At 44.6% G+C, this 16,246-nt stretch overlaps 1 protein-coding gene across 1 annotated transcript in view; it reads left to right on the top strand.

Moving 5' to 3' along the window:
- Positions 1–16,246, top strand: part of LOC139381406 (golgin subfamily A member 4-like) — a 55,794-nt gene that overhangs the window by 32,172 nt on the left and 7,376 nt on the right. The window contains exons 15-20 of the mRNA XM_071124907.1: positions 43–164; positions 4,668–4,798; positions 6,431–6,520; positions 8,172–8,261; positions 11,117–11,192; positions 15,877–15,974. Of these exons, the coding sequence (XP_070981008.1) occupies positions 43–164; positions 4,668–4,798; positions 6,431–6,520; positions 8,172–8,261; positions 11,117–11,192; positions 15,877–15,974 (607 nt within the window). The remainder of the gene's footprint in view (positions 1–42; positions 165–4,667; positions 4,799–6,430; positions 6,521–8,171; positions 8,262–11,116; positions 11,193–15,876; positions 15,975–16,246) is intronic.

The raw sequence follows: 16,246 nt of genomic DNA, 5'->3' as shown, positions 1-16,246 counted from the left end.
TCCATCCATACTGTATTTTATGTTATTCTCCCCATTGAACAGGCTTGAGGTTGAAGATCTGGAGATGAAGCACAACTCGTCCCTGAAGCAGCTGATGAGGGAGTTCAACACACAGATGGCTTTGAAAGAACAGGAGCTGACTGCTGCAGTGAAGGAGACCATTGGTGAGAGGGAATGCCGTTGAATGATGAGACACTGTATTCCCATTGAAACTTCAGATTAATAAAGTCATAGCTTTCTTTTTCTACAGTTCACTTTCTATTAGTCAGCGCCTCAGCAAGTTTTTGGGGGTTTATGCTTCTAGCTACTTATGTTACTATTACCATTGACTGTCACTGCCCAAAACACTTAGAAATGAATATACAATATTAAATCATTGTTTCAAAAGTACATTTGTTTTGTGTAACAAATGGTTTTAAGTTGTTAGTTTATAGTCTAACAGTACTCTCAAACTTCACCAATACAAATTCTTAATTGTTTTATCATTTGTCATGAATGTGTGGAATTTAGTCAAATCCACATACATGAAAGTGTAATTGGTGTTGGTGTCCTTGTAGGATTCATTTGAATATTTTTTTTCTAGATTAAATTAATTAGAAAGATGAGTGACTTTTCAGACAGAACGGTAGGGGGGAAATAGAGGTTAAGAAACATTATCTTTCTGAATGAATCACCATATGTTTTCACTGTAGTCCAGTCATTCACACTGCATTCCAATAGCGGAAGTGAGTGACTGGTTTGGAATATGTGAATTTCAAGGTCTACTTCGTGCTTAGATTCTGGGCCCATATTCAAAAACCGCATCAGAGTAGGAGTGTTAAATCTGATTGCGCATCAGGTCCCTCTTGTCCATTTCATCCTTTTCAGTATGATCAAAAAATGTGGTCAGATGTAGCAGATGCTAAGCTACAGGACTATTTTCCAGGCACAGGCTGGAATATGTTCCGGGATTCCTCCAGTGGCATTAAGGAGTACACCTCATCTGTCATTGGCTTCATCAAAAACTGCACCGATGACGTCGTCCCCACTCAGACAGTACGTACATACCCCAACCAGGAGCCATGGATAACAGGCAGTATCCACACTAAGCTAAAGGCTAGAGCTGCCGCTTTCAAGGAGCAGGACTCTAACCCGGAAGCTTATAAGAAATCTGCTATGCCCTCCGACAAACCATCAAACAGGCTAGCATCAATACAGGACTAAGATTGAATCGTACAACACCGGCTCTGACGGTCATCGGATATGGCATGGCCTGCAAACCATTAGACGACAAAGGGAAGCACAGCCGAGAGCTACCCAGTGACATGAGCCTACCGGACGAGCTAAACTACTTCTGCGCTCACTTCGAGGCAAATAACACTTAAGCGGGCATGAGAACACCAGCTGTACCGGAAGACTGCGTGATCACGCTCTCCACAGCCGATGTGAGTAATTCACAAGGCCGCAGGGCCAGAAGGATTACCAGGACGTGTACTGCGAGCATGCGCTAACCAACTAGCAAGTGTCTTCACTGACATTTTCAACTTCTCCCTGTCCGTGTCTGTAATACCAACATGATTTAAGCAGACCACCATAGTGCCTGTGCCCAAGAACACTAAGGTAACCTGCCTAAATGACTCCTAGAAACCCGAAACCCATGCCAATTTGCATTCCGCCCCAACAGATCCACAGATGATGCAGTCTCTATTGCACTCCACACTGCCCTTTCCCACCTGGACAAAAGGAACACCTACGTGAGAATGCTACTCATTTACTACAGCTCAGCATTCAACATCATAGTGCCCTCAAAGCTCATCAATAAGCTAAGGATCCTGGGACGAAACACCTCCGTCTGCAACTGGACCTCCTGACGGGCTGCCCCCAGGTGGTATGGGTAGGTAACAACACATCCGCCACGCTGATCCTCAACACAGGGGCCACTCAGGGGTGCATGCTCAGCCCCCTCCTGTGCTCCCTGTTCACCCACGACTGCACGGCCAGGCACGACTACCACACCATCATTAAATTTGCTGTTGACACAACAGCGGTAGGCCTGATCATCGATAACAATGAGACTGGGATGAGGTCAGAGACCTGGCCGTGTGGTTCCAGGACAACAACCTCTCCCTCAACGTGATCAAGACAAAGGAGATGATTGTGGACTACAGGAAAAAGAGGACCGAGAGGATTGAGCACCTTCTCATTGACGGGGCTGCAGTGGAGCAGGTTGAGAGCTTCAAGTTCCTTTGTGTCCAACAAACTAACATGGTCTACACGACTGTCTTGGTCCAAGCACACCAAGACTGTCGTGAAGAGGGCACGACAAAACCTATTCCCCCTCAGGAGACTGAAAGGATTTGGCATGGGTCCTCAGATCCTCAAAAGGTTTTACAGCTGCACCATCGAGAGCATCCTGACTTGTTGCATCACTGCCTGGTCTGGCAACTGCTCGGCCTCCGACCGCAAGGTACTACAGAGGGTAGTGCGTACGGCCCAGTACTTCACTGGGGCCAAGCTTCCTGTCATCCAGGACTTCTATACCAGGCGGTGTCAGAGGAAGGCCCTAAAGATTGTCACACTCCAGCCACCCTAGTCATCGACTGTTCTCCCTGCTACCACACGGCAAGCGGTACTGGAATGCCAAGTCTCGGTCCAAGAGGCTTCTAAACAGCTTATTCTATCCCCCAAGCCATAAGACTACTGAACATCTAATCAAATGGCTACCCAGACTTTGCATTGCCCACTGCCACTCTCTGTTGTCATCTATGCATAGTCACTTTAATTAACTCTACCTACATGTACATACAACCTTAACTAACCGGTTCCCCCGCACATTGACTCTGTACCGGCACCCCCCTGTGTATATATACAGTGGGGAGAACAAGTATTTGATACACTGCCGATTTTGCAAGTTTCCCTACTTACAAAGCATGTAGAGGTACACTTCAACTATGAGAGACAGAATCTAAAACAAAAATCCAATTATGATTTTTAAGTAATTAATTTGCATTTTATTGCATGACATAAGTATTTGATACATCAGTAAAGCAGAACTTAATATTTGGTACAGAAACCTTTGTTTGCAATTACAGAGATCATACGTTTCCTGTAGTTCTTGACCAGGTTTGCACACACTGCAGCAGTGATTTTGGCCCACTCCTTCAGATCCTTCAGGTTTCGGGGCTGTCGCTGGGCAAAACGGACTTTCAGCTCCATCCAAAGATTTTCTATTGGGTTCAGGTCTGGAGACTGGCTAGGCCACTCCAGGACCTTGAGATGCTTCTTACGGAGCCACTCCTTAGTTACCCTGGCTGTGTGTTTCGGGTTGTTGTCATGCTGGAAGACCCAGCCACGACCCATCTTCAATGCTCTTACTGAGGGAAGGAGGTTGTTGGCCAAGATCTCGCGATACCTGGCCCCATCCATCCTCCCCTCAATACGGTGCAGATGTCCTGTCCCCTTTGCAGAAAAGCATCCCCAAAGAACTATGTTTCCACCTCCATGCTTCACGGTTGGGATGGTGTTCTTGGTTGTACTCATCCTTCTTCCTCCTCCAAACACGGCGAGTGGAGTTTAGACCAAAAAGCTCTATTTTTGTCTCATCAGACCACATGACCTTCTCCCATTCCTCCTCTGGATCATCCAGATGGCCATTGGCAAACTTTAGACGGGCCTGGACATGCGCTGGCATGAGCAGGGGGACCTTGCGTGCACTGCAGGATTTTAATCCACGACGGCGTAGTGTGTTACTAATGGTTTTCTTTGAGACTGTGGTCCCAGCTCTCTTCAGGTCATTGACCAGGTCCTGCCGTGTAGTTTTGGGCTGATCCCTCACCTTGATGCCCCATGAGGTGAGATCTTGCATGGAGCCCCAGACTGAGGGTGATTGACCGTCATCTTGAACTTCTTCCATTTTCTAATAATTGCGCCAACAGTTGTTGCCTTCTCACCAAGCTGCTTGCCTATTGTCCTGTAGCCCATCCCAGCCTTGTGCAGGTCTACAATTTTATCCGTGATGTCCTTACACAGCTCTCTGTTCTTGGCCATTGTGGAGAGGTTGGAGTCTTGATTTAGTGTGTGGACAGGTGTCTTTTATACAGGTAAAGAGTTCAAACAGGTGCAGTTAATACAGGTAATGAGTGGAGAGCAGGAGGGCTTCCTAAAGAAAAACTAACAGGTCTGTGAGAGCCGGAATTCTTACTGGTTGGTAGGTGATCAAATACTTATGTCATGCAATAAAATGCTAATTAATTACTCAAAAATCATACAATGTGATTTTCTGGATTTTTGTTTTAGATTCTGTCTCTCACAGTTGAAGTGTACCTATGATAAAAATGACAGACCTTTACATGCTTTGTAAGTAGGAAACACTGCCGATTTTGCAGGTTATCAAATACTTGTTCTCCCAACTGTATATATATTGTTTTGTTTTTTTACTGCTTCTCTATAATTACTTGTTACTTTTATCGCTTATTCTTATCTGTATTTTTTTTTAACTGCACTGACTTTTAGGGGCTTGTAAGTAAGCGTTTCACTGTAAGGTTAGATCAAATTATCAAACCTGTTGTATTCGGCACATGTAACTAATACAATTTCATCTGATCTAAAAGGCCAAGCTGATCCTATATCAGCACTCCTCCTCATACTCCTCCTCTTTCCTCACTCCTCCTCTCTTCTCCACCAACCAGGGAAGGCCCAGAGCGTGGAGGTGGAGCTTATGGACAGCCATCGGGAGGAGACCAATCAGCTCCAGAAGGTGATCGCCCAGAAAGATGATGACTTAAACAGAACGGTCCAACGATATGAGCAGGTCCTCCAGGTACAGTACGAATCAATAACACAATGTAATTATATTGTAGTTCCTATGTAACTTGAACTTTATTACTACAGCTATTACTGTGTAGCTACGTAGACCGTTGCAATTTAACGTATATGGTTAGATTAGACTATTGACATTAATCATTATACACAGACTAACTGGTTTGCTTTTAGGAAGTAGATTACAAGTAGGAGTTACTGGCCCAACATTAGTACGGTTTTCCTCAGAATAATCTGTTCGCTTCCTGTTTTATTTCCATGCCATGATTCTCAGAGTATTGTGATACAAGTATCGTGAAAACACTAGTCCGCACTATCATATGGAAACTCCTATCAGTTCCTGACATATTTTTCAGCTTTGAACTTTAAAGGAAAAGTACATGTACTCCACCCATCCTCATGAAACTATTACTGACATGGAACCACCTCCCTCCTGTCAGTCTCTAGCAGTCTTCATTTTGGCAGCTATTTTAGATTTAGCCTTAAATACTTTTTAGTCTTCGTCACATTTTGTCATCCTTTGTTAGTTTTAGTTATTATCAGTCGACTAAAACTGGACAATTTTAGCCTAGTTTTAAGTCATTCACATGGCCTTGTCCAGCTATGCCCTCGTAAAGCTGGCAACATTGATATTGTTACCAATGCCAGCCATAATTAACCATAAAGACTTGGCTACAGGTTAAACAATTTACAGCTCTGATTTTCTCCCCATCTTAACTGTCAAGGGGGGTAAATAAGTGGTTTCCTTAAAAAGCAGAGAGTTTGAGCTTTACAAAAATATTTTACTGTAGTCCTAATGTTCAACAAATAGCATTTGTCTTTCATTTGCAGACCACGGCATGGTAGTGGCAACACAGATGAATGAATAACTGCACACATGGGGAAGTAGAGCTTCTGATGTAATCAAGGCAAAAATACCCTAAATGAAATGAAGAGAGCAGAAACATTGTTTCTAGTTGAGGTTAGCTACAAGTCCAATGTCCTGGCTTCACATCAGTTCAAAAGATTGACGAGTGACTGAAGAGACCGCCTGGGAGCTGTGTGGGAGAGCCGGGCAGATCAGCTCAGTCAGACCGCACCACTGAAAGATGTCCATTCTGCCAGTGAGAGGATTGCTTGAAATATTCTGCGTGCTTCTGATTGGACAAAACAGATGAAAAGGAGCTCCATGGCAAATCAAATGTCCATTAGTCACGTGGAATTCTCAGCTCTTCACATTTCCGTCAACTAAAAGTCATTTGTAATAGTAGTTTTTTTCCACTTAGATTTCATCAGGAAAAATAGGTTGTTGAGGATGGGCTTTGCTCAGCTAAGTAAACTAAAGTAAAAGCTGCCTTCTCCCACTCATCACCAGACATAATTAAAGTAGGGAGGCCTGAAGTAGAGTAACACGGACTGACAATACTGTGATATCAGACTATACTGATCCACACTGACAGGCTTTTAGCTGAATTATTTGTGACAAAATAAACAACAAATAAAATGTGCAGACAAAGAACTTTATAAAAAAAATATTGACAAAAAGAAGAGAAAGGGGATGTTTTTGGAAACTAATGCCGTTTTGAGTATTTTGTAAGAGATGAAACACTGTAGGAAATGACTAGCTGTGATTTTCCTTTTTCTTCCCGTCAAGAGTCGAGAGGAGGAGATGGGGAACAGAGTGTGTCAGGTACAGAAAAGGCTGGAGGACCTGCAGGCAAGGACCCACAGCGCCAGTGGAGAGGTACAGTATCTCAGTTCATCCATGTTTACAGGGTGAAGCTAGCAGCACAGCTAGCAAAATACAGTAGCATTAGCCGCAGAGCAGTTTGAGGGTTAACTACCACCGCCCACTGGTTGCTTGGCTCATTCCTGCCAGATTCAAACCGGCAACCTTCTGGTTATTGGCCTGCCTATTTTAACTTTGAGGATATCGCCACCCCCATCACTACAGGTTAACCGGTTTACACAGACTGTATTTAATTTACCCCCGCAGACAGGATGTCAAGAGGATGCCATATCTGTGGTATTTTCCCACCGACTGTGTGTCCCAAATGACTCCCTATTCCCTATTTAGTGCACTACTTTGGACCAGAACCCATAGATCTCTGGCCAAAAGTAGTGCACTATAAAGGGAATAGGATGGTATTTGGGACACGCACACCGACTGCGCAGATGCTAGAAACTAATGGTACGAGTCCCACATGGCACCATTTTCTCTATATAGACTGGACCCTGTGTTTCAATACAGTGTTTTTTAGTCGGCTTGGATTGGATAGCTGACATTTACAATGGGTTTCTGTTGAAGCAATACAGTAATACAGTTTCCTGCTCGCCCCCCTCACAAAGGACACACACACTGACAGACAGACACACCTCCACACCAACTGCAACTGTGTTGACCCAACCTCTCTGTGGACCTTTATTTGAAACACCCATGTGTCTGACGGAGGAAAGATTACCGATTCAGTGTGGAAAGTTAAGCCAGTCGACATAGGCCTACTCTCAGGTCCTTTATAAGTTCCAGTTCTAACAGAGATGAACAGTTTGTTTCACCAATCTTCTACTGTGTGTGTCTCTGTCTGTCTCTGTGTGGGGGTGTCTGTGTGTGGCTGTCTGTGGGTGTGGGTGTGCGTCTGTCTTTGCGCCTGTGTCGGTGTCTGTGTGTGCGTGTGCGCCTGTCTGTGTGTGCATGTGCGCCTGTCTGTGTGTGCATGTGCGCCTGTCTGTGTGTGCGTGTGCGCCTGTCTGTGTGTGCGTGTGCGCCTGTGTGTGTGTACGCCCGTCTGTGTGTGTGTGCGCCCGTCTGTGTGTGTGTGCGCCCGTCTGTGTGTGTGTGCGCCCGTCTGTGTGTGTGTGCGCCCGTCTGTGTGTGTGTGCGCCCGTCTGTGTGTGTGTGCGCCCGTCTGTGTGTGTGTGCGCCCGTCTGTGTGTGTGTGCGCCCGTCTGTGTGTGTGTGCGCCCGTGTGTGTGTGTGTGTGCGCCCGTGTGTGTGTGTGTGTGTGCGCCCGTGTGCGCCTGTGTGTGTGTGTGTGTGCGCCCGTGTGTGTGCGCCCGTGTGTGTGTGTGTGTGTCTGTGCGCCCGTCTGTGTGTGTGTGTGTGTGTGCGCCTGTGTGTGTGTGAGCCTGTGTGTGTGTGCGTGCGTCTGTTTCCAATAAGTATTGCACTATATATCCATGATTTACTCACACAATTCTCCTAGTCAAGTCACATGTACTTTATTGATACATTGTCCGGGTGAAACCCATTTGAGATTGGAATATCTTTTCAAGGGAGCTCTGAAACGATTCAAAAACCATTTCCCCATTCGTTTAGGAGGAAGGTCTAAAACCAGACCTAAATGTCTGCAATGATTTGTTACTCATGTCTGTTATTGATGATTGTGTTGTTTCAGATGGATGTGGAGGAGCTGCAGGCCCAGCTAGCTGAGAAGACCACCCTGCTGAGTGAAGCCAGGCTGAAGGAACAGCACTTTGTCGACAGGGTGAGTGTTAAGGGGTGATCACAGTACGGTACCAAGCCGAACCATACTCTGCTGGCTTGGACGTGTTCTTTTCACATTGACCTTTCCATTGTGGTTCCAGCAATTGTGGTGGTGTTATCAGGTTAGTCCAGTACAGCTTGGTTCAGTAATGGTGGTGTTATCAGGTAAGTCCAGTACAGCTTGGTTCAGTAGTGGTGGTGTTATCAGCTTGGTTCAGTAGTGGTGGTGTTATCAAATCAAATCAAATGTATTTATATAGCCCTTCGTACATCAGCTGATATCTCAAAGTGCTGTACAGAAACCCAGCCTAAAACCCCAAACAGCAAGCAATGCAGGTGTAGAAGCACGGTCGCTAGGAAAAACTCCCTAGAAAGGCCAAAACCTAGGAAGAAACCTAGAGGAACCAGGCTATGTGGGGTGGCCAGTCCTCTTCTGGCTGTGCCGGGTGGAGATTATAACAGAACATGGCCAAGATGTTCAAATGTTCATAAATGACCAGCATGGTCGAATAAGGCAGAACAGTTGAAACTGGAGCAGCAGCACGGCCAGGTGGACTGGGGACAGCAAGGAGTCATCATGTCAGGTAGTCCTGGGGCATGGTCCTAGGGCTCAGGTCCTCCGAGAGAGAGAAAGAAAGAGAGAAGGAGAGAATTAGAGAACGCACACTTAGATTCGCACAGGACACCGAATAGGACAGGAGAAGTACTCCAGATATAACAAACTGACCCTAGCCCCCCGACACATAAACTACTGCAGCATAAATACTGGAGGCTGAGACAGGATGGGTCAGGAGACACTGTGGCCCCATCCGAGGACACCCCCGGACAGGGCCAAACAGGAAGGATATAACCCCACCCACTTTGCCAAAGCACAGCCCCCACACCACTAGAGGTATATCTTCAACCACCAACTTACCATCCTGAGACAAGGCTGAGTATAGCCCACAAAGACCTCCGCCACGGCGCAACCCAAGGGGGGGGCGCCAACCCAGACAGGATGACCACATCAGTGAATCAACCCACTCAGGTGACGCACCCCCTCCAGGGACGGCATGAGAGAGCCCCAGTAAGCCAGTGACTCAGCCCCTGTAATAGGGTTAGAGGCAGAGAATCCCAGTGGAAAGAGGGGAACCGGCCAGGCAGAGACAGCAAGGGCGGTTCGTTGCTCCAGAGCCTTTCCGTTCACCTTCCCACTCCTGGGCCAGACTACACTCAATCATATGACCCACTGAAGAGATGAGTCTTCAGTAGAGACTTGAAGGTTGAGACCGAGTTTGCGTCTCTGACATGGGTAGGCAGACCGTTCCATAAAAATGGAGCTCTATAGGAGAAAGCCCTGCCTCCAGCTGTTTGCTTAGAAATTCTAGGGACAATTAGGAGGCCTGCGTCTTGTGACCGTAGCGTACGTGTAGGTATGTACGGCAGGACCAAATCAGAGAGATAGGTAGGAGCAAGCCCATGTAATGCTTTGTAGGTTAGCAGTAAAACCTTGAAATCAGCCCTTGCTTTGACAGGAAGCCAGTGTAGAGAGGCTAGCACTGGAGTAATATGATCAAATTTTTTGGTTCTAGTCAGGATTCTAGCAGCCGTATTTAGCACTAACTGAAGTTTATTTAGTGCTTTATCCGGGTAGCCGGAAAGTAGAGCATTGCAGTAGTCTAACCTACTTATCAGGTTAGTCCAGTGCAGCTTGGTTCAGTAGTGGTGGTGTTATCAGCTTGGTTCAGTAGTAGTGGTTGTGTTATCAGGTTGGTTCAGTAGTGGTGGTGTTATCAGATTAGTGCAGTACAGGTTGGTTCAGTAGTGGTGGTGTTATCAGCTTGGTTCAGTAGTGGTGGTGTTATCAGATTAGTCCAGTACAGCTTGGTTCAGTAATGGTGGTGTTATCAGGTTAGTCCAGTACAGCTTGGTTCAGTAGTGGTGGTGGTGTTATCAGGTTAGTCCAGTACAGCTTGGTTCAGTAGTGGTGGTGTTGTTATCAGGTTAGTCCAGTACAGCTTGGTTCAGTAGTGGTGGTGTTGTTATCAGGTTGGTTCAGTAGTAGTGGTGGTGTTATCAGGTTAGTCCAGTACGGCTTGGTTCAGTAATGGTGGTGTTGTTATCAGGTTAGTCCAGTACAGCTTGGTTCAGTAGTGGTGGTGTTGTTATCAGGTTGGTTCAGTAGTGGTGGTGTTATCAGGTTAGTCCAGTACGGCTTGGTTCAATAGTGGTGGTGTTATTAGGTTAGTCCAGTACAGCTTGGTTCAGTAGTGGTGGTGTTATCAGGTTAGTCCAGTACAGCTTGGTTCAGTAATGGTGGTGTTATCAGGTTAGTCCAGTACAGCTTGGTTCAGTAGTGGTGGTGTTATCAGGTTAGTCCAGTACAGCTTGGTTCAGTAATGGTGGTGTTATCAGGTTAGTCCAGTACAGCTTGGTTCAATAGTGGTGGTGTTGTTATCAGGTTAGTCCAGTACAGCTTGGTTCAGTAGTGGTGGTGTTGTTATCAGGTTAGTCCAGTACAGCTCGGTTCAGTAGTGGTGGTGTTATCAGGTTAGTCTAGTACAGCTTGGTTCAGTAGTAGTGGTGTTATCAGGTTGGTTCAGTAGTAGTGGTGGTGTTATCAGGTTAGTCCAGTACAGCTTGGTTCAGTAATGGTGGTGTTATCAGGTTAGTCTAGTACAGCTTGGTTCAGTGGTAGTGGTGTTATCAGGTTGGTTCAGTAGTAGTGGTGGTGTTATCAGGTTAGTCTAGTACAGCTTGGTTCAGTAGTAGTGGTGTTATCAGGTTGGTTCAGTAGTAGTGGTGTTCTCTCTCTCTCGCTCCTTGATCCATTCATTGGGAGTCATATGTTTTTCTACTGCACTCTCTCTCTCCTAGATCCACTCACTGGAGGACAAGATGAAATTATTCCACAAAAACTCAGTGGTGACTCATCTGGGTACCACGTTCAAAGGTAATGTAAACCTCTATATTCATCTATATTAAACATCTATACTACTTTAAATATAAACATACATTCAAAAAGTAATGTTACCTTCCCCTGTAAGATGTTTTCTGAAAAATATAAACTTTTCAATCATCTTCTTAGCTCAAAAGGACCTCATGGAAAATGAGTAAGGATATTCAGTCAGCCATTTAGTGTGATAGGACATTGCTGCTGTTAGTTTAACATCACTAAGATGAAGCCCCCACAGTAGTGTCTCAATCATATCAACCTCAACCCTATTATAAATTATATCTTCTCTGCATGGAGGACAGGGTAGAGGGGGAGGACTGTCAAACTAAATTCTAACCTCTTATGGACTTTCCCTGCTGGCGTAATAAAGAGAATCGTCTGTCGGATGGGAAAGGGGGGTGAGGAGGTAGGGGTGAAAATTCATCCCAGGACATAATGACTTTTGCAGGCTGCAGTCTTGTTTCCAATGTGAAAACCTCTAATGCAGCACAGCTCACTGCCCCCCTGGCCTGAAGTTACACCACTCAATTTCTAACACTCTCTCCAACCCAAGACTTTAGTAGTCCGCTGTTTTTTGCCTAGGTGTCTGAACAACCCTCTTGGTGTCTGAACAACCCTCTTGGTGTCTGAACAACCCTCTGGGTGTCTGAACAACCCTCTCAGCCAGGTCACATCCTAACCTTTCCCCCTTATGCATACCCCATTACTTCATATTAGAGCTGGAACGATAAACTGAAAATGATCGATACCGACCAAACTGACCATATATCGAGGACATTTTACTGATAATAACAATAAATTGCCTTTACTAGAGGAATGTGAAGTTTAAAATTTAAGTCTGCTAATATGGACTATTGCTAACGGGACAATTGATAGCTACAACATTAGCAGCAGCACAATAAAAAGTAACTGATGCACATTGTTATCAACGTATCATTCAATTGATCGTTATGGTGATAATTCTGTTAATTGATTGTGACATGGACTTTGGTCCATATCACCCAGCTGTACTCCATAGCTTGTCTACTCCAGCTGAAGAGAAGCCTGCTGGCCCAGTGATCTGACTCACACCACTGTTGACAGCCTCAGTATATATTAACACCATCTCAATGTGGCTTCTGCTGTCTTGACCACTGTGGACCTCTAATAACACTGCTGAGCTGAGCTGTGCTCCAACATAGTGGTTGGAAAGGACAATGTGAAAACATTTCCAAGCCAGCACAGATGGTGTTTAAACCACTGTAATGGCTCCTGGTCAAGAGGCCAATGAGTAGTGGTTCCAGGTAGAGGTGCTTTCTGCTGTGTTGTGTAGTGTGGGTCCTCATGCCCCAGTGTGAGTGTTACTCTACTGTGGGTTCATCTGGGCTACTCTTCCTGGGGTCCGGGGCCTGGAGGTCAGGAGGACATAAAGCTGAAAGCATTTATTAGCCAGGCCATTTCTCCACGCCTGATGATCAAAGACTAGTTTGGCCTCTACCTCTTCTCTTTCTCTTCATCACCCCTTCATCTTCCCAGCTTTCCTAACCCTTTTCCTTTCAACATCAAGCTGCTCTTCTCTGCTGGCACAGCCAGGGGCCTACAGTGTCATCGTGTATCTGATGAATGCACTAATGTCAGTCGCTCTGGATAAGAGCATCTGTTAAATGACTAAAATGTAAATGGCTATTCCAGAGAAATGGGAGGGTGTTTTTAAGTTGCAACCCCTTCACTGGCCTAAACATCTCCATGGAATGGACTTTGGAAGGACAAGAAATGTAATCATCAAAACAAATCAGAGGAACTTCTTTCCACAGCTCCAAGTTACATACAAAATAAGAACAAGTCGCATAGAATCACAACAAGAAACAAACTACTAAGAATTAGACTCACAAGTCAGAAAATAGCAGACCTAAATGAAATAGAAAAGCAATAAGGTATAGACTATGTGGAGTTAATCCTTCACCCACGTCAAACCTGACAGTGTTTCCCTTGAAGAGGATGGAGAAGAACTAACATGATTGCTATTTTGAAGTGTGACCGGTTGGGATTTCACACCGTGGTAATTGAGACATAACTCTGTCTCCCTAGGTACAGGGATGATGGAGCAATGCATCTGAACAGGCCTGGTTGGAATTGTAGTGTACAAGTGCTCATGTAGGGCCATGCGCCATTCTTTCTAGTTTTGGTGGTTTGAACCTACCCCTGTTCACTGCTGTCAGGGTTTCTATGTTCAGAACTGTTGCTAATTGAAACATAATGTCATGTCAGCTAAACAGTATGGCCGACAGAATCAGGGTGGAACATTAGATGACTCCGTGCCAAATTTAGAAGTGGCGTTTACATAGAGCCGATGAATAATGGAATACACGTTTAGAACTGAGAACTACATGTAACTGCCAACATAAAGGAAACACTTGAGTAAATGAGGGATACAAAGTAAACTACGCAAAAAAAAGAAACATCCTCTCACTGTCAACTGCGTTTATTTTCAGCAAACTTAACATGTGTAAATATTTGTATGAATGTAACAAGATTCAACAACCGACATAAACTGAACAAGTTCCACAGACATGTGACTAACAGAAATGTAATAATAATCAAAAGCAACAGTCAGTGTCTGGTGTGGCCACCAGCTGCATTAAGTACTGCAGTGCATCTCCTCCTAATGGACTGCACCAGATTTGCCAGTTCTTGCTGTGAGATGTTACCCCACTCTTCCACCAAGGCACCTGCAAGTTCCTGGACATTTCTGGGTGGAATGGCTCTCGCCCTCACCCTCCGATCCAACAGGTCCCAGACGTGCTCAATGGGATTTGCCAGTCCAGTCTGGTCCAGCGACGTTGTTGCAGAAAATTATGTCATGACTTTAAAAGCTTCTGATAGGCTAATTGACATAATTTGAGTCAATTGGAGGTGTACCTGGGGATGTATTTCAAGACCTACCTTCAAACTCAGTGCCTCTTTGCTTGACATCATGGGAAAATCAAAAGAAATCAGCCAAGACCTCGGGAAAAGAAATTGTAGACCACAAGTCTGGTTCATCCTTGGGAGCAATTTACAAACTCCTGAACGTACCACGTTCATCTGTACAAACAATAGTACACAAGTATAAACACCATGGGACCACGCAGCCATCATACCGCTCAGGAAGGAGATGCGTTCTGTCTCCTAGAGTTGAACATACTTTTGTGCGAAAAGTACAAATCAATCCCAGAACAACAACAAAGGACCTTGTGAAGATGCTGGAGGAAACCGGTACAAAAGTCCACAGTAAAACAAGTCCTATATGGACATAACCTGAAAGGCCGCTCAGCAAGGAAGAAGCCACTGCTCCAAAACTGCCATAAAAGATCCAGACTACGGTTTGCAACTGCACATGGGGACAAAGATCGTACTTTTTGGAGAAATATCCTCTGGTCTGATGAAACAAAAATAGAACTGTTTGGCCTTAATGACCATTATTATGTTTGGAGGAAAAGGGGGAGGCTTGCAAGCAGAAGAAGACCATCCCAACTGGGAAGCACTGAGGTGGCAGCATCATGTTGTGGAGGTGCTTTGCTGCAGGAGGGACGGGTGCACTTCACAAAATAGATGGCCTCATGAGGAAGGAAAATTATGTGGATATATGAAAGCAACATCTCAAGACATCAGTTAATGCTTGGTCGCAAATGGGTCTTTCAAATGGACAGTGACCCCAAGCATACTTCCAAAGTTGTGGCAAAATAGCTTAAGGACAACAAAGTCAAGGTATTGGAGTGGCCATCACATTATAATCTCCACCCGGCACAGCCAGAAGAGGACTGGCCACCCCTCATAGCCTGGTTCCTCTCTAGGTTTCTTCCTAGGGTTTGGCCTTTCTAGGGAGTTTTTCCTAGCCACCGTGCTTCTACACCTGCATGGTTTGCTGTTTGGGGTTTTAGGCTGGGTTTCTGTACAGAACTTTGAGATATCAGCTGATGTAAGAAGATTTGAAAGCCCTGACCTCAATCCCATAGAAAATTGGTGGGCAGAACTGAAAAAGCGTGTGCGAGCAAGGAGGCCTACAAACCTGACCTAGTTACACCAGCTCTGTCAGGAGGAATGGGCCAAAATTCAACCAACTTATTGTGGGCAGCTTGTGGAAGGCTATGTTTGACCCAATTTAAAGGCAACGCTACCAAATACTAATTGAGTGTATGTAAACTTCTGACCCACTGGGAATGTGATGAAAGAAACACAATCTGAAATAAATCATTCTCTACTATTATTCTACATTTTTACATTCATAAAATAAAGTGGTGATCCTAACTGACCTAAGATTTTTACTCTGATTAAATGTCAGGAATTGTGAAAAACTGAGTTTAAATGTATTTGGTGTATGTAAACTTCCGACTTCAACTTCAACAGACACACCATGAGACACACACACACACACCATTATATAGACACACACATCATTACATAGATACACACGCTATTTATTTTATTTATTTATATATACACACATAAGATTGTGTGTGTGTATATATTTATAATTGTGTGTGTGTGTGTGTGTGTGTGTATGAATAGAAAAGGTTATTAATGAGCTCTTGAAGTTGAGAAATTAACATTCAATACTTCTCCATCATAGATGTGAATTAGTCACATTGTCAAATGTCAGTGTCTATTAGCTGATGTGTTATGTTATCCTACATTAACCTGTCCTTTGTTTTGTGTGTTCCAGATCCTGGCCATTACAGTGCTGAGTCCTTCTCAGAACTCACAGAGTTTGAGTACCTGAGGAAGGTCCTGTTTGAGTACATGATGGGGCGGGAAACCAAGGTCATTTAATCAATATGCACCTTTAGCATTCATTCTTAAAAGTCTAAGCCATTAGGGTGATGTGGGGGGGGTCCTAAGCTGACATTGAATTGTTTTAAGATTATTCTATGGATCATTTAGCAATTTCATTTTGATTTTTAGAACCCCTTAGAGTTTCAAAAACATTTATAACAATGATTTGTTAAAATATAGATTAGAGAAACACATTAGCTCAGAGAAACACATTCATAAATGTGAAAAAAGACGGTCAAAAAATAACTGCTAAGAAACAA

This window comes from Oncorhynchus clarkii, chromosome 23, assembly GCF_045791955.1.
Source record: "Oncorhynchus clarkii lewisi isolate Uvic-CL-2024 chromosome 23, UVic_Ocla_1.0, whole genome shotgun sequence".
Classification (NCBI taxonomy): domain Eukaryota; kingdom Metazoa; phylum Chordata; class Actinopteri; order Salmoniformes; family Salmonidae; genus Oncorhynchus; species Oncorhynchus clarkii.
This window is presented reverse-complemented; position numbering and strand designations above follow the sequence as displayed.